The sequence below is a fragment of the Coenobita brevimanus genome, chromosome 84, assembly GCF_032717465.1.
Source record: "Coenobita brevimanus isolate Jiangsu-jjx chromosome 84, ASM3271746v2, whole genome shotgun sequence".
NCBI classification, from domain to species: domain Eukaryota; kingdom Metazoa; phylum Arthropoda; class Malacostraca; order Decapoda; family Coenobitidae; genus Coenobita; species Coenobita brevimanus.
In genome coordinates, this window is record NC_137037.1 from 35,008,046 (window position 1) to 35,028,898 (window position 20,853).

Consider the following 20,853-nt stretch of genomic DNA (forward strand, 5'->3'; position numbering starts at 1 on the left):
TTTTTTTCACTAAATGAGCTGTGGGTGTTATGATAATGCTGGTAGCAACATCCTACAAACCAAATATTACATAACTGGCAACAACACACCAGCCTGTCCTCCCTCCCTCCCTACTCCCTTGCAAGCCATAAAATTTGAATTTAATCCTTAATTACAGTCGATATGTGCAAAAAATTGCATGAATGCATGAACTTGATGTTAAAGAATCAATAGACTACGTAAGTTTCTTCTTAAAACTCGTGTGTACTGATAGGATATGGGATTTTTATGTATAGTACAGTATAAGCTAATAATACTCGTCTCCCGTCGCCTGCAAGCTCTCACCCAATGGCACATGCAAGAGACGAGCTTTTACACAAACAGCCGAATGTATTACTGAACTGGGGTCGCAGAAAACATATGTTTATTGAACAAAATATACTCAAAATTACATGATATATCATATATAAGTTTTTGTCATATATATATATATATATATATATATATATATATATATATATATATATATATATATATATATTTATATATATATATATATTTATATATATATATATATATATTATATGTGTATATATTATATATATATATATATATATATATATATATATATATATATATATATATATATATATATATATATATATATATATATATATATATATATATATATAAATATATATATATATTATATATATATATAAATATATATATATATATATATATATTATATATATATATATATATATATATATATATATATAATATATATATATATATATATATATATATATATATATATATATATATATATATATATATTATATATATAATATATATTATATATATTATATATATATATTATATATATTATATATTGTAAAGATATTATATATATATATATATATATATATATATATATATAGAGAGAGAGAGAGAGAGAGAGAGAGAGAGAGAGAGAGAGAGAGAGAGAGAGAGAGAGAGAGAGAGAGAGAGAGAGAGAGAGAGAGACTAATGTTTAAGAAGCTTACAAAAGTTCATGATCCTAGGCTTAATACTAAGGATGTAGGTATCTGCTGATTGTGAACCATTCCAATTTTTCAAAACACGAGTCTAAAGTTTCATGAAATGTAGTGCTGCCGTTATGGCCTTTTTGTTATATGCATGTTGCATATACATTTATACCTAAACAGACTCTGGTACTTGGTCACCTGAGAATATGTGCATACTACAAATACCCTGAAGGCACTAAAGCAACAGATATTCCCTCCAAGATGTAAAATTTTAATAAAATTTTAGTACAAAGATGCAGAAGTAACGGTGGCTCGTACCCACAGTTGTGGTCCAGGATTATCACTTGACATGCCTACCTTGTTCTTTTACCCCTCTAAATTATAATAATCATAAAAAATCATTAAAAAAACATGGATTTGGGGGAAAAAATACTAATAGCATACATGGTGTCTTCGGCCGGTGCTCTAATGACGGGCTCTTGGGTAAATCATGGAAAAATACTCATAACTCCCTCCAAAACTGACGAATTGTCGTAATACTTGGCATCACTGCTCAGAAAGCCTTCCTGAACGTACAGAAATTCTTTTCTGGTTTTCGGTCATTTTCACATATTTCACCCAGATCCTCCCCTTAACTCTGTTCAAACCAGCAAATGCATTGTTCATGTCATAAGTCAGGTGAGTACAGGGATCGTGGGGCTAAATATTTTAAGGAAAGTGTATGACAAAGCCCCAAGTAAAGATCTTCCATTGGCTGGTGTGCAATCACTGGCTGCCGTCCTACGAATCGACACTGCCTTGCCTTCCCTATTACACAAAAAATAAAGAAGGCAGTGGCTGAGCTGAAAAGTGATAGAGTAGCTGGTGGTTGTGAATTTTCTGTGGAACTGGTCAAAGCTCTGGGAGAAAAGAATGTTCCATGAATTATATGCATTTATAGAACCCATTTTGCGATCTTATCAACCCCTTGACTCGACAGTGGCTTTGGTAATTCATGTCTGAATGGGGAAAAAAAGACCAGTATGACTATTGTACAGTACTTCCACGACTGTTATATTGCTCAGTGGATGCGTAAGTCCTTGCTGCCGTGCTTTTGATAAAAATCTTTAGTCAGTTGCTCTAGTATCAGATACCTAAAAATCCAGATTCATGCCCAAGAAGCATTTAATTTACCGTATCCTAGGGTTCCATGTGTTCGTGGAACACTGACATGAGTTTCGGGAGATATTGCTTGCACTTTATGTCAACCTTAAGAAGGCATTCGATTCAGTAAGCCAGGAAACTATCGGAACTCCTGAAACTGCATGAGGCCCCTGTCAAATGTGAAGGGAGAACTTCTAAGTTCTTTCCAGGAAGCTGTGCAGCATGAAAGTGACCTGCCCCTTCTCCCAATTCAACATGGTGCGTGGATTGGGTGTTCAGTGAGGCTATGAGTGAGTATTACTGTGGAGTATCATTTAGCAGTTTTATGGTTACTAAGCATGGCTTTCCTGATAATGCAGTTAATGGACCTGAGGCACTCTTGGATTCTCTCGAGGCACTTTCTAAGGAGGAAAAGCGATCGGGTCTAAAGTTCTCCCGGGCGAAGACCAAGGTCAAAGTATTTGGTGACTTGCTGAGTGATGCAGTACAGTCTGTTCAGACATGTAATGAGGATTAAAAAGTCTTAGAGATAGTCATTAATTGTTTTGAGTGTGTGGTCCATAGCAATGGTGGGTCAGATGGTGAGATTTCCTGATTCACTGGACTGGTTTATGGTGTTATGGATTCATTATCGCCTGCTAATGGAGACGATAATATAATCTCCTGCACCTCTGTGTGTGTCCGTATATTTGTGTGTGTTTTTGAGTATCTGTTACAAAAATATCTCAAAATCAAGTGGGCAAATTGTATCCTAAATTTGTGGGCAGTATCCCGGGATATGTCTATCTATCTATCTATCTATAGCCCGACGCCCTAATCCCGCAAAGGGTGGCCGCAGACAAAACGCCTCCAAGTCGCTCTGTCACCCACCATTTGACTACCCTCCCTCCAACTCATTCCCCCCTCTCTCATATACCTCTCGACTCCATCCCTCCACCTCATCCTCGGTCTACCCCTCCCTCTCCCTCCCTTCACCTCACCTACATACACCCTCTTAGTCAGTCTTTCATTCTCCATTCTCTCCACATGTCCAAACCACCTCAGTGTATTTCTCCTAATCTTCTCAACCACATCCACATCCATCCCACAACGTTCCTTCACTTCCGGGATATGTGACATGCTGGTTAATGATTTTAGCAAAGCTGCGATGACCTGCCTCCGATTGCCAGAGGATTACTAATCTATTTTTTTTTTTTTTTTTTTTTTTTTTTTAAGACAGGAATGTAATGACACAGTGAAACGTGGCGGACGAAATCTTGATACTTTTTTTCAGATTTTGTCATTTTTGTTATCCCCCGCCAAGCAAGGCAGTAATGTAACAGCCTGCGTCTGTGTGTGTATTTGTGTTTTGAACTGATTAGATTTTGGGAAAGCTGAGATTTCATGGCTCAGATTCCCAAAGGATTGCTGATCTAATATTTAGTGGTGGTGGGTGAAACGCATTCGTGCGTGAATGTTTTGGCTTTTATTCAGTCTGAGCTTTATGCTTTGTTGTTATTTATAGAGATATAAAGCTTCGCATGTTCAAAATACTTATTTTAATGTATAGCTATGAGATATCAACATTAGACAGTGCTCTGGAGTCGTAAATAAATTACTTTGGCGCCCCTGTTCTTTCCCACTGAAGTGATTGTCGCCAGACTGACCCTAATAGGTGGTATGAAACTTGTAAGTGTGAACGTTTGACCCTGTGGTCGAGTCAGAATTCCAGGAGCTAGAATGATGAGTGAATTAGAGCGAGGACCATTCATTTGGGCAGACTTAGAGTCAGCTTCTGTTATTTTTTTTCTTGATCTTTTAGCTCTACCCCCACCCCATCCTTTGGTGGGAAAAGAGGCGTGGATGATGATGACGATGATGATGACGATGATGATGAAAACTGATTGCTGGAGGACGTCAATCACTCTCATTGGAAGTTATTTGTGATGGGGTAGGTTGCTGTTAAAAGTGTGTGCAGAGGAACCCTGCGGCTGGAGTCAAAGACTGAGATAATATCACGTCTGCTCAGGCTGGCTGGGAAGAGACCATAAAAAAGAGTGCATGCCTAGTCAGTTGCCTGGTTATACACAGGCCGCTTTTTTTTTTTTTTTAAATCCCACCCTAAGCAGTTTTTAAGGGAAAATGCTAGTCTTAAACGTAGCCTGGCGAAAACTGCAAAGTTTGTACAAAAGTAGAAGCACAGGCAGTAAGAGGGAATACATTTTGAATAAGTTAAGCGCCCGCAGACACTGCGTACCTCAGGCCACGCCTAGATCAGATAACTCAGATCACCACCAAATTTAATAAACTCTCCCTTTGCCCATGACACCACAAATCTACAAATTTAATTGAAATTCATCAGTCTTTTTGAGATATTATGTGAACAAAGAAAAAAAAAATGAACATGGACTCGAACTAAGATCAGAACCAAAATTTATTTAACTCGTTTTTTTTTTTTTTTTTTTTTTTTTTTTTGGATAACTCTGTGGACAAACACACGGACAAAGAGGGGTGAATACATAAACTATTCCATCTTCGTTGGCGGAAATAATAAGCACAATGAAAACAAATATATAACACCCAGAGAGCGAATACTTCCGGCAACGCCTATACCAGATAATGCTTATCACCAAAATTTAATAAACTCTTCCTTGGCCCATGACCCACATATCAACAAAATTTTCATTCAGATCCATCCATATATATATATATATATATATATATATATATATATATATATATATATATTTTTTTTTTGGATATCTTGTAGGCAAACAAACAAGCAAACAAACTAGTAAAAAAAAATCAGTTATTAAGTTCATCATTTGATATCTGATGTTGTAAGCAATTGGCGCGCATATTTTTTTTTTTCTCTGTACAATAAGATAAAAGTTTGGATGCCAAATCAACTTTCTGATTCAGGTAAACTACATGATATATATATATATTTTTTTAAGTTCTTTATAAAGTGCTCTGATTCATCTGAAAAGAAAAAAAACAAAGAACTTACTGCAGCTCTCACTATGCTTTTCATGATGTAAGACATCTGTGAGTTAATGACACTGTGTACTCCTTGCTTGTCATATAAGGATGTTAACCCTTAAGCTTTACTCTTGAGGTGTAATTTCGGATGAGTAAAAAAAAAAAAAAAATACACGTACAAGATTTTAACAGCAAAAGTTATTACTAACGTTTTGAAAATCTCTCATACGTTTCAATTAGCAAAATACCTCGACGGCCGCACCCACACACTATGTAGCCTAATATTAATTGTTTCTCTCCATCCTAAAGAAACCATAAATCTGTTTTACTAATTGTTGTCCTTTTCAAACCATAAGTATGCGATAAGCATGCTATAAGCTAAAGGTGGCTGTTGTGTATATGTACGCAATGATTTATCTTGCTCTCGTGTTCCTGAACTTGATTCTTCCGAATTCTTTACTCTCTGGCTTCAGCTCTCCTGTCATTCTCTGACTAAATATATCTGCGCTGTTTACTTATCCCCTAATTCTACTGACTATCAAAAATTCTTTGACTATCTTACTTCTACGATGGAACACATTCTATCCATTTCTCCTTTCTCTGAAATCTCCATTCTAGGAGATTTCAATGTTCACCACCACCTTTGGCTCTCCTCTCCTTTCACTAATCCACCTGGTGAACAAACCCTCATCTTTCTATCCTTAATGGCCTAGAGCAGCTTGTACAGCACCCTACCCGTATCCCTGACCACCTTGGAGATAGCTCCAACATACTTTACCTCTTCCTTACAACTAATCCTTCTGCTTACACTGATAATCTTTCCTCACCGTTGGGCTCCTCCGATCGCAACCTTATTACCTTAACCTGTCCTATCACTCCGGTACAGCCTGCGGACCCTCTAAAAAACGTCGACTGTGGCACTTTGGAGCTGCAGATTGGGAGGCCTTCAGGCAGTACTTCTTTGATTTTCCCTGGAATGATTATTGTTTCCATGGCCGGGAGCCATCTGGGTGTGCCTTGCGCATTATGGAGGTTATTCTCTCTGGCATGGAAGCATTCATTCCTTTCTTATATCCTTTGACTAATGCAAGAAAGCCTTGGTTTAACCACGCTTGTTTTAATGCTGTCTGCAACAAGGAGAGGGCCTATAAAAGGAACCAGAGCCAACCCACCCCTAAATCACATTTTTTTTATGTTTCTGCCCGGAATCGTGCTAAGTCTGTTCTTTGGTCTGCTAAAAATAATTTCATCCGTACTAAATGCTCTCACCTGTCCAACTCGAATTCTTCCCGCTCCTTCTGGCACCTTGCCAAAAACCTTTCTAACAACTTTACCTCATTATCCTTCCCTCCTCTTTTCAACTCTGATGGCTCTGTAGCTATTTCTTCTGACAAAGCAGATCTCATCACTCAGACTTTCTCCTCTAATTCCACCTTAGATGATTCCGGTGCTACTCCCCCATCAGTTTCTCCCTCTGACTTCCTCATGGCTGACATTAAAATTTCTTCAGCTGATGTATTTTCTACCATCACTAGCCTCGATACTAACAAGGCATATGGGCCTGATGGGGTCCCTCCTGTTGTCCTCAAGAACTGTGCTACTGTGCCTACACCCTGCCTAGGTAAACTCTTTCGCCTTTGTCTTTCAACTTGTACCTTTCCTTCTTGCTGGAAGTTTGCTCTCATTCAGCCAGTCCCAAAGAAGGGTGACCATTCCCAACCCTCTAACTATCGTCCAATTGCTTTAACATCCTGTATCTCAAAAGTTTTCGAGTCTATTCTTAACAGAAAAATTTTAAAGCATCTTTCCTATCAAAACCTTCTTTCTGATCGTCAGTATGGGTTCTATCAGGGACGCTCCACTGGCGATTTTCTCGTTTACCTTTCAGACTCCTGGTCATCCTCCTTTCGGGACTTTGGCAGAAGCTTTGCCCTGAAACTTAACATCTCAAAGGCATAAATCTTTAATTTCCAAACTGCCCTCTTACGGTTTCTATCCTTCTATCTGTGTCTTCAGCTACAGCTTTCTTTCCGGTCTTTCTATACCCGTTGTTGTAGACGGCCATCGTTCTTCTCCTAGATCTATCAACAGTGGTGTTCCTCAGGGCTCTGTCCTATCACCAACTCTCTTCCTTTTATTCATCAATGATCTTCTAAGCTGTATATCTAACCATATCCACTCATACGCTGATGACTCCACCCTTCACCTTTCCATTCGGTTCCTGCAGCGTCCATCATAGCAGTTACTTCAACAAACAAGGGATGAGGCTATGGCACACTTAATGTCTGACTTGGTTCGTATCTCTAACTGGGGTAAAAATAATATTGTTGTTTTTAATGCATCAAAAACTTAGTTTTTACACCTATCAACCCGACAGAATCTTCCACAGGAGTATCCACTAATGTTTAATAATATCCAACTCAAGCCTGCATCATCCTCGAACATGCTACGGGTTTCCTTCACTCGGGATTTATCTTGGAAAGATCATATTACATCTCTTGTAAAATCAGCTTCCAAGAGATTAGGTTTGCTAAGCCAACTCCGTACCTTCTTTACCCCTGCACAGTTGTTGACTTTTTACACGGGTTTCATTCGCCCTTATTTAGAGTACAACTCTTATGCGTGGGGAGGCCCCCCACATTCAGCTCTTCTTAATAGGGTGGAGTCAAAGGCTTTTTGTCTCATTAACTCTCCTCATCTTACTGGCTCCCTTCAATCTCTGTCTTTTCGCCGCACTGTTGCCTCTTTATCTCTTTTCTATCGCTACTTCCATGGTCACTGCTCCAATGAACTGTCTGCTTGCATCCCTTCACCTCTAAGAAGGGTGCGTAGCACCCGTCTAGCAACAAACTCTCATCTCTTTTCTGTCCAACTCTCTAATGCAAGAGTTAACCGTTACTCCCAGTCCTTCATTTATGCAACAGGTCAACTCTGGAACTGTCTCCCTCTGTCTGTATTTCCTGCTTCCTATGATCTCCAGTCTTTCAAACGCAGTGTGTCCAGGCATCTCGAAATGAACAGATCTTGAATTTGGCTCACTTTTGTATTGTTTTTTTTTTTTTTTTTTTTTCCTGGAAGGAATTGTTGCGGGCTCCAAGCTTTTGGATCCTTCTTATTTGTATAAAAAAAAAAATTACTTGCTTGTTAAACAACTTTATGGTAAAAGATTGTTATCACAATGATGCCACCTTGGATTATTAAAAGTGGTTGTGGAGAAATACATAAAATATCCAGGTAAAGTTATGCACTGCAAACTTCTATATCTATTTTTTTATGACTGCACTACCAGATGATTAACCGTATGGTCGCATGTCTGATAGCATTCCATAGGTTTGATCAGAGGTGAATACAATAGTATACTAAGACTGCTGGGAAGCTGACTTACTAGGTAAAGATTAATTTTTAATCGCTCCTAGTTTCCTTGATAAATTCAGTTGTGGCTTATTCGGATCTAACTTTCACTCCGTAAAAAGATACCCATGATTCTTTAGAGAAAACTGCCATCTTATATTTCCTCAATGAAATTAATGGGAGTTGACCTTCCAGCTTAGTTGGTGTGACGATTGCCATGTAGCAATTGTCAAGTGTCAACAGAATCGATGGATTTTTTTTCTTTCCCGTCAAGCATTTGTTGTACCAGATTTTGACAGAATTAGGTATTGGCAGAACCCGTGCGTCACCAGAGGTGGCAAATGGCAGCCCTGGCGAAACTAGTTTGAAATATAATATTCATTACCGTCATTAGTTTCTGCACATTGGATTGTAGCTACCTGGGCATAACTTAATTCCTGGTGGAACTTTGGATGCAGAAAATGCTGAACCCATTTGGTCCTATTGTACATTCAGATTGTGCCATCAGCTTGTCGGTCTAAACCATGTACATGATACTGTACACAGCGTGCTACAGTCTTGCTGCCCAAATCAGTCTACGTGTTGACTTAAGATGCAAGCAACTACCGGCATGTGCTCTATAGACCGCCAAGAATTTGTTCTTTGTTATTTGGCTGATGAACCTTGTTAAAAATAATCCAGAGGTAGAGACATTATGATAATGAGGAGAACAATTGGAAACAAAAATAGAATGTAATCCGTAGAGGTACTGACCCAATAGGTATTGTCTTGGGTCGTAGGAGTCCAGGGCCGTCCACTACCAGTGAGCCATTTGTGAGTGCCTCGTGCAGAGGGTTGGTGAAGGAGAACCGGGCCGTGATCTGTTTATCCACCTCCAGGTCACCACTCACCACCTGAACAGGGGTATGTCCGATAGGATAAATTTATGGGAGGCATAATATGTTGGTAGGGCAGGAGAAGGAGGAATAAGATTGTAGGGATATCATGGAATTAGGTTTGCAGGATGTCAGGAGGGAAGGAGTAGCTGTGTGTAGGGTATGAAACACGGTGATGATTAGGAGTAGGATATGTTTGCAGGATATGAGAAAGGGGACTATGATGAGAGTGTAGGATGCCAGAGGAGGTAAGATAACGGGTAGTTGGATATGTCTGTAGGATGTCAGAGGTAAAGGGATGATATCGGAAGGGAGGAGTAATATATAAATTAGACTGCAGAAGGGGAACAAATAAGATAAGATTTCAGGAGACAGGATAAGGTAGCTGGACTGCAAGAGATAAAATAGTTGGATTCAGAAGACTGGGTAAGATAGGCAGTGTGATTTCAGAAAGGGTAAAATAATAGGGTTTCAGGAGATACGATAGTAGTGATTCGGGAGATAGGATGATAATACGATTTCGGAAAATAACAGGATTTTAGGACTTACTTTAATTTATAGCTTAGGATTGCTTCTATGGAAAACCCTGCAGCTTTAAAAAAATCGGCCACGGCCACCAGCTGCACACAGTGGTCTCTCAAGCTGCGTTGTATGTAAGCTGGACAGTTTAGTAGTATGTGATCTGTATCGTATCCATGATATTGGCGTTTGGGGCAGATGGAATTTTAGACAGGCTTAGCTTATGTTTATAGTCGTTTATTGTCTGGTGATGTCTGGAGCAAAGGCGAACTAATCTGACAGGAACCTGCCTTGACTGTATTTGGTCTTCTGAGCGAATACTCGTATCTAGTTGTGGGGGGGGGGGAGATTTCTGAGTAGGGTGTCAATGAGTCTGTTATGTAATGCTTATTGCTGATGTGTGTGTGTGTGTGTGTGTGTGTGTGTGTGTGTGTGTGTGTGTGTGTGTGTGTGTGTGTGTGTGTGTGTGTGTGTGTGTGTGTGTGTGTGTGTGTGTGTGTGTGTGTGTGTGTGTGTGTGTGTGTGTGTGTGTGTGTGTGTGTGTGTGTGTGTGTGTGTGTGTGTGTGTGTGTGTGTGTGTGTGTGTGTGTGTGTGTGTGTGTGTGTGTGTGTGTGTGTGTGTGTGTGTGTGTGTGTGTGTGTGTGTGTGTGTGTGTGTGTGTGTGTGTGTGTGTGTGTGTGTGTGTGTGTGTGTGTGTGTGTGTGTGTGTGTGTGTGTGTGTGTGTGTGTGTGTGTGTGTGTGTGTGTGTGTGTGTGTGTGTGTGTGTGTGTGTGTGTGTGTGTGTGTGTGTGTGTGTGTGTGTGTGTGTGTGTGTGTGTGTGTGTGTGTGTGTGTGTGTGTGTGTGTGTGTGTGTGTGTGTGTGTGTGTGTGTGTGTGTGTGTGTGTGTGTGTGTGTGTGTGTGTGTGTGTGTGTGTGTGTGTGTGTGTGTGTGTGTGTGTGTGTGTGTGTGTGTGTGTGTGTGTGTGTGTGTGTGTGTGTGTGTGTGTGTGTGTGTGTGTGTGTGTGTGTGTGTGTGTGTGTGTGTGTGTGTGTGTGTGTGTGTGTGTGTGTGTGTGTGTGTGTGTGTGTGTGTGTGTTTTACGGTGGTGTCCCCAGAAGTTGGTGCCATGTTTTGAATATCTGAGTGCAGCAGGTTGCTTATGTAGTTACGGACGGGGGCTGTTCATAGATGATAAAATGAGATGTGTGTGTGGTGTCGAATGCTCTTACATAGAACTGGGGTCCTATCATATTCATACGGTAGTGGATGGGCAGTAGTTTAGTTTCGGACTGTAGATGTTCTATGTTGACGGATTGGGTACAGCATTGGACAATTTTTTGAAAAACTTGTAGTTTTTCTCTTTCTTTTTTGTGTTCTTAATGGTAGGGAAGCATGCTATTAATGCATATCTGCTTGTTGAGGGAATGAACTGTTTGTCGAGTATGCTCAGGGCTTCTTTATACTGTACAAAGTTTGTGCTAGTTTTCTGTGTGCTATAAATGTAATGGTTTGGTATGAAGTGTGAAGGCTATAGCCTATGAGCATCGAAAATGAGGCCTAACACTGTGGGGACTTCGGTGGGGGGTATGTGGTGTCCATTTAGGGTAACTGTCAGATGTTTTGAGAATTCGTGTTAAGTCTGTTCGGGTTATGAGTAACAAATGATTTCTGTGGTGATACTGTAATTTCTGTTTTCATTTAGCCATGCTCTACAGTGGTAAGATGGTTCTGCATGTTTCTCGTGTTATTGTCTACTTATGGTGCAATTCAAGGATCGTTAGATTATCTGCACAGGAGTACTGAGATGTCATATTCAGGATTTGGTTTGGGATTATCATGCATAAAGACATTGAACAATGTGGAGGATAGTATTGCTCTCTGTGGAAAGCCTTTTCGTACTTTCTTGTTCTTTTTACCCTCACATTACAAACTCAGAGGAGGGTATTGTTATCACTGGTGTCCGTCCGTAGAGCTGGACGGCTGAACGTAGAGATTTTCGTTTCCGGAGCAAATGTCAAAGTATTAACTATAGAGTCATAAAATTTCACATAGTTAGATGTCTTATAGCGAACTGGTGCCTTTTGATAGAACGCTGTATCTTAATGTTTTTTTTTTTTAGTCCCATTTTGGAAGTGAGTAAGCATTATGGCACATCGCGGTATTCTCCAACACGACACTGACGAGCTGCTGAACATCCCCTGTGATGGAGAAAGTGATTCTCCCATTGATGAGAATGTTGTTGATCGAGACTACGTCCACCCTGAGTCAGAATGAAACAGCGAGGACGAGATTCCATCCTCAGGAAAGGCGAGGTATACGGTTGTCTGCTTGGCTGTATCACACCTCGCACTACCGCCTGCACCACTTCTCACCTCACGACGCCGCTCACTCTCCGTGGACAATTCCTCTAGTGAAGAGGAATACGAGGCCGACCGCTCAGGTGAACATCGGCTGCCTTCGTGGGTAGGATCGCCCAGGAAAACACAGATGAGTGGGGAAGAACTATTTCGTAAAATGTATAAGGTGGACAGTGCTTTGTTCTACTTACGTGGTGCTCGGCAATTCCCGTCACCTCCAGCCCACTGCCTCGCTCCCCAACCCAGCACGTCCACCGCACCTGAACCTCCCCGCGCTCCCTCCCCACATCCTCCCCGCGCTTCCTCCCCACAGCCTCAAACAGTGGGGAAAGGAGCAAAAAGTAAAGTAAAAGAGAAAGGAAAGGGCAGAGGGAAGAAAAGTGTGGGTCGTGGGGAAAGTGAGGCTGAGCATCAAAACGCAGCTTCCCTAAACCTATCACAGCAAAAGGGACAATAAGGAATTTTCAACGCAGGTGCCACGTCTGCCAGCACAGCACAGCTCTGCCACGGACCCAGCGGAAGGACACCAGGTGCCAAAGTGTGCAGTGTGACGTGGGGTTGTGTCTATTCCCATGCTTTGAGGATCATCATACCCTCCTCCACTTCTGTGTTAGAAACCTGTGTTATGTGCGAAAAGAAAGACGCCTATGTGTGTTACTGTAATATACAGTATATATAAATTAGTGAGAGTTATTTCATAAGTAACTGTTAGATATACATAAATTAGTGTATGTGATCTCATAATACAGTAATAAGTGTAGTGTAAGTGCTTCATATATAACTTGTGTAATGTGTCTTATGTAATCGAGAAAGACACACATAGTGAGTACAATGTGTAAGAATAATTCGTTGTGCGAAAAGAGACGCAAATGTAAAATATTTATGCAGTGGATGGGAAAACACTTATGTGAAAAATAGAAAATCCAATAATACGAACGATATCGGAAAAATGCCATTCACTCGTTTGTCGCAATGCGCCCCCGCACATAATCATGCTTAAGGACAGTCCCCACATCATCTATACATCTTCTTAGAATGTTCCTGGGTCATTTGGGATACCCATGAAAAAAACGAAGATCAACATCAACTTCCTGGGTGTCGGAGGCGGCCGATGAAGTCAACGGGTGTTACTCCGAACATTTCAGCCGCCCGCCGAGAGAGAATCGACCTCAAAATCGACCTTTTAGGCGCCTGTACTTTTTTATTTATAAGGAAAATTAACACAAATACCAATTTAAGACCCTTTCACACATTCTAAAACAGCCAGTGGTTACCGAAGTTAATTATGTACCCCAAAACAATGGTAAGATTGTAAAAGGTTATAAAAACGCATGTCACTGTCTGTGGATATTGTGATATATAATGGCTAAGATATGAAATGAGGAATCTCTGGCATCTTTATGCAGATGCTCGCCATGCTGCCAGGCGCACGATTTTCATTCTAGGGATAAGTCTCGGACCGTCAACATAAACACAGCACTTCTCAGGCAGTTGAAGTGACGATGCCTGTGTTTCTTTGTGCAGTGCAGGACTACTCGTCGGATTCAAGAAAAAATGCTAATCAGTATCCTTATATGGCTGAAGTTAGAGGGTGGGAGAAATTTCCCTCAGCTAAGAAGTAACCACAACAACGACAGTTCTGGGAAAACAGATGTAAATGGGAAGGAGGATGGAAGGCTACGAAATTCCATATAATATGCTCAAAGACATTTTATTGACTGGATAGGAAATGGGTTATCATCCCAGTTTGTTAATAAATGGGGATCTGGGAATACCAATAATTTCCCATTAAAACAGTCTGTCTCGATTCATCTACACTCTTGCCATCAGTTGGCTCAACTTGATCCAGTAAATCGGGATGCTCAAGAGAGTTTCTCACTAGCTGTATTAGTTTTCCTTTACCATATCCCGAATGAGGCACTGATCTTTGTCTTAAGTATTGCTTAAGCTGTGCAACAGTCCATTTTTCACACGAATTTGGCTTCATACTGCACGGGGTGAATCACACTGCCGGGGTCGGTCAGCTGGGCTGGTTTTGTTATTGTTCAAGACGGGAAACATATTTCGGTATAAGTGCGAGATACTACACACGCTGTTGCAGAGATTAGATGATTGCCATGTAATGGGACGTACTGCAACGAAATACTTGACCGTATTCACTGAATGATGCTGCTTGATTTAGGCCTACAGAAAAATGAGTGAAGTATGTACCGAATACATCCCACAACGAACGCGTTCAACAACGAACACAAGTACAAAGAAGCACTTGCAGTTATCGTGCAACTTTGCATGTATTATTATATGTTATTCAGAAAACAAATGAAAAAAAAATATATATGTTCGTCAGAAATATAAAGAAATATATACATATATATGGATATTTCGAGTTGTACACAGTTTCAGTCTTCTGTCCGGAAGCTACACTATGGACACCTGGCGGGCTAGACCATGAGCTAGAACTCGTAATGACTCCATTTCCACCTTAGACGATTCCGGTGCTGTCCCTCCATCTCTTCCCTGCTCTGACTTCCTCATGGCTGACATTAAAATTCTTCATTTGATGTATTTTCTGCCATCATTGGCCCCATTACTAACAAGGCATATGAGCTTGATGGAGTCCCTCCCGTTGTCTTCAAGAACTAGGCTTTTGTGCTTACACCCTGCCTAGGTAAACTCTTTCGTCTTTGTCATCAACTTGCACCTTTCCTTCTGAACGTTTGCTCTCTTTCAGCCTGTTCCAAAGAAGGGTGACCATTCCTAGCCCTCTAGCTATCACCCAATTGCTTTAACGTCCTGTATTTATAAAGTTTTCGAGTCTGTTCTCAAGAAAAAAATAATAATAAATAAAATCATCTTTCCTATCACAACCTTCTTTCTGATCGTCAATATGTGTTCCGTCAGGGACGCTCCACTGGTGATCTCATCTACCTTTCAGACTTCTTTTCATCCTCCTTCCGGGACTTTGGCGAAAGCTTTGCCATTGCACTTTGACATCTCAAAGGCTTTCGATCGAGTCTGGCATAAATCTTTAATTTCCAAACTACCCTTTTATGGTTTCTATCCTTCTATCTGTGTCTTCATCTCTAGCTTCCTTTCTGGTCGTTCTATAGCCGCTGTTGTAGACGGCTATTGTTCTTCTCCTAGATCTATCGACAATGGTTTTCCTCAGGGCTCTGTCCTGCCACCAACTCTCTTCCTTTTATTCATCAATGACCTAAGCTGCACATCTAACCTCATCCACTCGTATGCTGATGATTCCACCCTTCACCTTTCCCTTTGGTTCCTCAACGTCCATCTCAGCAGTTACTTCAACAAACAAGGGATGAGGCTATGGCATACCTAATGTCTGACTTGGCTCATATCTCTGACTGGGGTAAAAATAATCTTATTGTTTTTAATGCATTAAAGACTCAGTTCTTACACTTATCAACCTGACAATATCTTCCACAGGAATTCCCGCTAATGTTTAAGTATATCCAGCTCAATCCTGCATCATCCTTGAACATGCTTGGGGTTTCATTCTCTCGGATTTTATCTTGGAAAGATCATATTGCATCTTCTGTAAAATCTGCTTCCAAGAGATTAGGTGTGCTAAGCTGACTCCGTACCTTCTTTACCCCTGCACAGTTGTTGACTTTATGCACGGGTTTTAATCTCCCCTGAGTAGAGTACAAATCTCATGTGTGGGGAGGCTAACCACATACGACTCTTTTCACCAAGGTTGAGTCAAAGGCTTTTCGTCTTATTAACTCTCCTTCTCTTACTGGCTCCCTTCAACCTCTGTCTCTTCGCCGCACTGTTGCACCTTCGTCTCTTTCTTTTATTGCTAATTCAATGGTCACTGCTCCTATGAACTGTCTGCTTGCATCCCTCCACCACTACGGTGGGCACGCAGCACCCGTCTCGCACCAAACTCTCATCCCTTTTCTGTCCAACTCTTTAATGAAAGAGTTAACAGCTACTCCCCGTCCTTCACGTGTGTAATAGGTCAGCTCTGGAACTGTCTCTCTCTGTCTGTTTTTGCGACTGCCAACGATCATCAGCCTTTCAAACGCAGTGTGTCCAGGCATCTCGATATGTATGGATCTTTAATTTGGCTCTCTGTTATCTTGCTTCAGTTTTTTCTTGGAGGGAGGAATTTCCAGGCCGTTGGTCTTTGGTTCCTTCTTCTTTGCATTAGAAAAAAATCACAGTTATGCACTTGTTTGGGTTCAAAATGTTAAGTACATACTTTCCTTATGTGTGTTCTCCAGTCGCCTTCCTTTGCTATTTTCGTCAGGATGACTTTTATATACATCATTCACAGATCCTGTAACAGCTTCGTCATTCAGATGACACTTCACTCCATAATTTCTTAGTATGTGTCATGTCACTACGCACTGTATATCATAGTCTCTCCTCCTTCACACCTCTGTCATCATACAGTGGATGAAGTATGCTGCATTTAGAATCATCGCTGCAAAACTGTAATAAAGTTGTTGCAGTGCAACTATTTTTTCATAATGACTTAAAATGTCAAAAGTTACTGCTGACTGCATGTTCTTGTTGGTAATGTAGACCAATGGTTTTCAGCCTGGGGAACGCATCCCCTATGGGCCCGTGAGCAGTTTCCAGGCGGGGCTCGAGGACCCAGTGGAAAAGTAGTGATTGCCCTAAATAAGTCAGTGTCCGTCACGATGGACCTTTGATATATATTCATTTCTTATTTTGTATCTGCTTCAACCTCTGACTTATATATATATATATAAATATATATAAATATATATATATATATATATATATATATATATATATATATATATATATATATATATATATATATATATATATATATATATATATTAAAGAACTAGGTTTCTTCTCTCCTCTGTCTATCGCCTGGCCACCTCTCTGCTCCTCTTTCTTGTGGCCATCTCGAGAGCAAGATAATAATGTAAGAAATGTGTTACCAAACAAACAAACAAACAAAAAACAGACAACAGATTTTTAGAGTTTAAGAAACAAAACTTGCGCAGTCACCAGAACTGGTATCCGTTTCCAGGTCATTACACGAGTCCAAATCATTTTTTTTTTTTTTTCAACCCTCCAACGGCCAAAATCAGAGGAGGGTATTATTATTACTGGTGTCCTTCCGTAAAGTTGGGCGGCAGGGAGTAGAGATTTTTGTTTCCAGAGCAAATCTCAGGAAGTATTAACTATGGGGTCATGTAGTATGACATAATTGTCTTATAGTGAACTGGTGCCTTCTGATATTTGGAATGCTGTATCTTCAGTTAAAAAAAAAAAAAAAAAAAAAAAAATTCAGCACGACCTGAGCAAGTAATCTCATGCCACAAATCAAAAAATGAGTAATGAAATTTCACATAGTTATGTGTTTTATAGTGAACTGGTGCCTTTTCATAGGTGGAATGCTGTGTCTTAAGTTTTTTTTTTTTTTTAATAATGAAAAGAAAAACATTTTTTTTTCCAGAGATTTCGGTGCGACCTGCTGTCTCTGTGTTATACAAAGGGAGGGGAGGGGGGTCAGGGCGGTTATGCGCTGAGTTAGCTGTACAGGGAGGTGCGGGGTATGTGCTTGGTCAGATGGAGGGTTTCAACGGCGTAGAATTGCCTATGTTTTTATAAATATTTAGTTAAATTTCAAATTGCTACAGCTTCTGCCAGTAGCCAGCTCGTTAGTACATGACAGCTCCACTCCCTCGCGCTTGTGCATTTCTTTATTCGACTAAAAGGTTAAATTATTTAAAGTAAACAGTAATGATACATCTGTATTCTGGAAATGTTTACAATTTGGTTCGTTTTTCGTAACGAGAAAATAGTTTGTCAATGAAAGAGGATAATAAACAAACATGTCCTGATTATGATTGATATTATTGATTGTGGAATAAAGTTTATGAACACGTGCTTGTACTTACTACAGCGTGGTAGAGATGGTGCCAATAAAAATACATTTTAGTGGTGCTTACGAACATGAGGTGTGGTGGTATATATGACCGTGTGGTGTGATTGCGTTTTTGATCACGTGGATTGGTGGTTTGTATGACAGTGAGATGTGGTGCTTTGTATGAATATGTGATGTGCTGGTGTTTATAAGCATATGGTATTATATATAACCATAGGGTGAGTTGGTGTTGATGACCATGTGGCGTAATAGTGCTTATTGGTGTTTATGACAATGAGACGGGAAGCTGGAGATGAGTGTTGGGGAGATCTTGAGGAGTTAGCACAAGATAGGATGTGGTGGTGTGAGTTCATCGAGGCCCTATGCATCCCCGAGGGTGCCACAGGAAATGATTGATTGATTGATGATTATGACCACGTTGGGTGGTGGTACTCGTAGAATGTGGTGTGGTGATGATTATGACCATGTTGGGTGGTGGTATTCGCAACAATGGGGTACGGTGATGATTATGACCATGTTCGGTGGTGGCGTTTATGACCAAGTGATGAAGTGATGGTGTTTACGATCACGTGGCATTGTTCATTCATTCATTGCCAGACGCCATGTATCCCAAACGGGGTGGCCAAGGGCTTAGAGTTAATTGTTTTACAGGGAGGGGCACTAATCCTCCACCAACCCCACTTGACGTAGGGATGCCAACAGCATCTGGTGTTCCCAGGCGGTCACCCATCCAAGTACTAACCAGACCCAACGTTGCTTAACTTCGCTGATCGGACGGGAAGTGGTGTATTCAACGTGGTATGGCCGTTGGCAGTGGTATGGCCGTTGGCATTGTGCTGATGTGAATATGGTGAGATACTGATTATGGGAATGTAGTGTTGCGGTGTTTATGATGGTGTGGTGATGTTTATGTTCATGCGATGTGGTGGTTTATAATCATGTGGTATGGTGGCATTATGACCATTAGGTTTATATATATATATATATATATATATATATATAGATATAGATATAGATATATATATATATATATATATATATATATATATATATATATATATATATATATAGATAGATAGATAGATGATAGCTTGATGGACAGATTAATAAATGGACAGACAGATAGATACAGATGCATAGAGAGAGAGAGAGAGAGAGAGAGAGAGAGAGAGAGAGAGAGAGAGAGAGAGAGAGAGAGAGACGTACTGTATATATAGATACACAGATAGACAGACATGGTGAATAAAGAAGAATGGACTCACATATGGAATGATGTGTTGAGGCGTGACCATGAGCACCAGCTGCTGAAGGAGGCGGGGTGGGACATTAAAGAGGATGAGAACCACTGGTTTAGACCGTTAAGTTTCTAATGCTCAGCAGCTCTGCTTTTTAAACTAAACATGCAGTTCGGATATTAGAAAATCCTCCTACCCCAGTTTTTTAGTGAAACCCTGCTCCGTTCATTCCCCTCCTTTTCCCTCTTCATACCTCCACCTTGATCTCCGGTTTAGCCACCTCGAAGCAATCATCATCGGTCCATGCATAAGATGTCTCCTCCACGGTGCAGTGGGCCACCATCTTGACCATTGCGTGCTCCACCAGCTTCCGATAGTACCGCTCATACGGCACAGGCAGAGTCAGGGTTTTCACTGGGGGAGAGTGAGAGAAAAAAAAATAGAGCTTCATCTTAACTTATGTTCAGGATCTTTTCTAGCAAAGTTTCCTTCGCGATTTGTTTTGCAAACTACGCTATACACTTTTCTTCTGTCTTTCTTCTTTCTATGTCTTTTAATGTTGACTTCAGCTGAAGAAACAGAGTACACGAATATATCGTCCTACCAGATACAATTATAAACTGGTAAGTAAGAGGTGCTAGACAGCCTTCTTAGCCGGTAACGATACAGAACACATAGCACTTGTTGAACAGAGCCTTAGAAACATCATATTCATTCTTGTTTTAGTTGCATAAGTGGCTAAAAGAAATTGATACTAGGAGTATGACCAGGTTATACGAGTCCATCGCCACCAGCGTGCAACATATGGTCAAAAACCACTGATTGCGACCATGTACTGTTTAATTCAGGTTTCATGCAAAGACATCCTATATATATGCCCTGGCCGGAATTTTTTATCCGCCCCCCCAAAAATTCATCTACTTTCTTTAACCGCCCACCCTTGAATGTGTGGGTGTAATTGTAGGTTTGGGCGTTGGAATAAGTTGTGGGTTTGGGTGTTGGTATAAGTGGATGTGGGTCTGGGTGCTGATGTGGGTGTAGAGTGATGTGTAACGGGTGTGACTGTAGGGGGAATTGATGAGGATGTAGGTTTAAGTGAGTGGGTGTGTAGGTTTAAGTGGGTGCGGGTGTAGGTCAGTGTGGGTGTAGTTGGTTTGGGTGTAAGTGGATGTGAGTGTAATACGGGTGTGAATATGATGATTTTGTTGGATGTGGATGTGGATGTGTGTGTGAGCATGAATGCAGGTAGGTGTAAGTGTTGATGTGGGTTTGGGTGTTTGTATGGGTGTAGGTGGATGTGTAATTGGGTGTGACTGTAGGTGTACGTGGGTGATGGTGTAGGTTTAAGTGGGTGTGGGCGTAGAGCAGTGGGGGTGTAGATAGGTGTGGATGTAAGTGAATGTGAGTGTATTATGGGTGTGAAAGTGATGGGTATGTTCGATGTGGATGTGGATGTATGGGTGCAGGTGGGTGGTCTGTAGGGGTTTGTATGTAGGTACAGGTGAGAGGTGTGAGC

At 40.7% G+C, this 20,853-nt stretch overlaps 1 protein-coding gene and 1 non-coding gene across 2 annotated transcripts in view; both read right to left on the bottom strand.

The window, feature by feature from the left end:
- LOC145410123 (hemocyte protein-glutamine gamma-glutamyltransferase-like) overlaps positions 1–20,853 on the bottom strand; it is a 167,577-nt gene that overhangs the window by 6,138 nt on the left and 140,586 nt on the right. The window contains exons 14-15 of the mRNA XM_080280321.1: positions 19,591–19,751; positions 9,219–9,358 (exon numbers count right to left, since the gene is read on the bottom strand). Of these exons, the coding sequence (XP_080136447.1) occupies positions 9,219–9,358; positions 19,591–19,751 (301 nt within the window). The remainder of the gene's footprint in view (positions 1–9,218; positions 9,359–19,590; positions 19,752–20,853) is intronic.
- Positions 18,796–18,914, bottom strand: LOC145410279 (5S ribosomal RNA). Its single transcript, XR_013899244.1, has one exon. It is a non-coding gene; the product is annotated as a 5S ribosomal RNA (ribosomal RNA).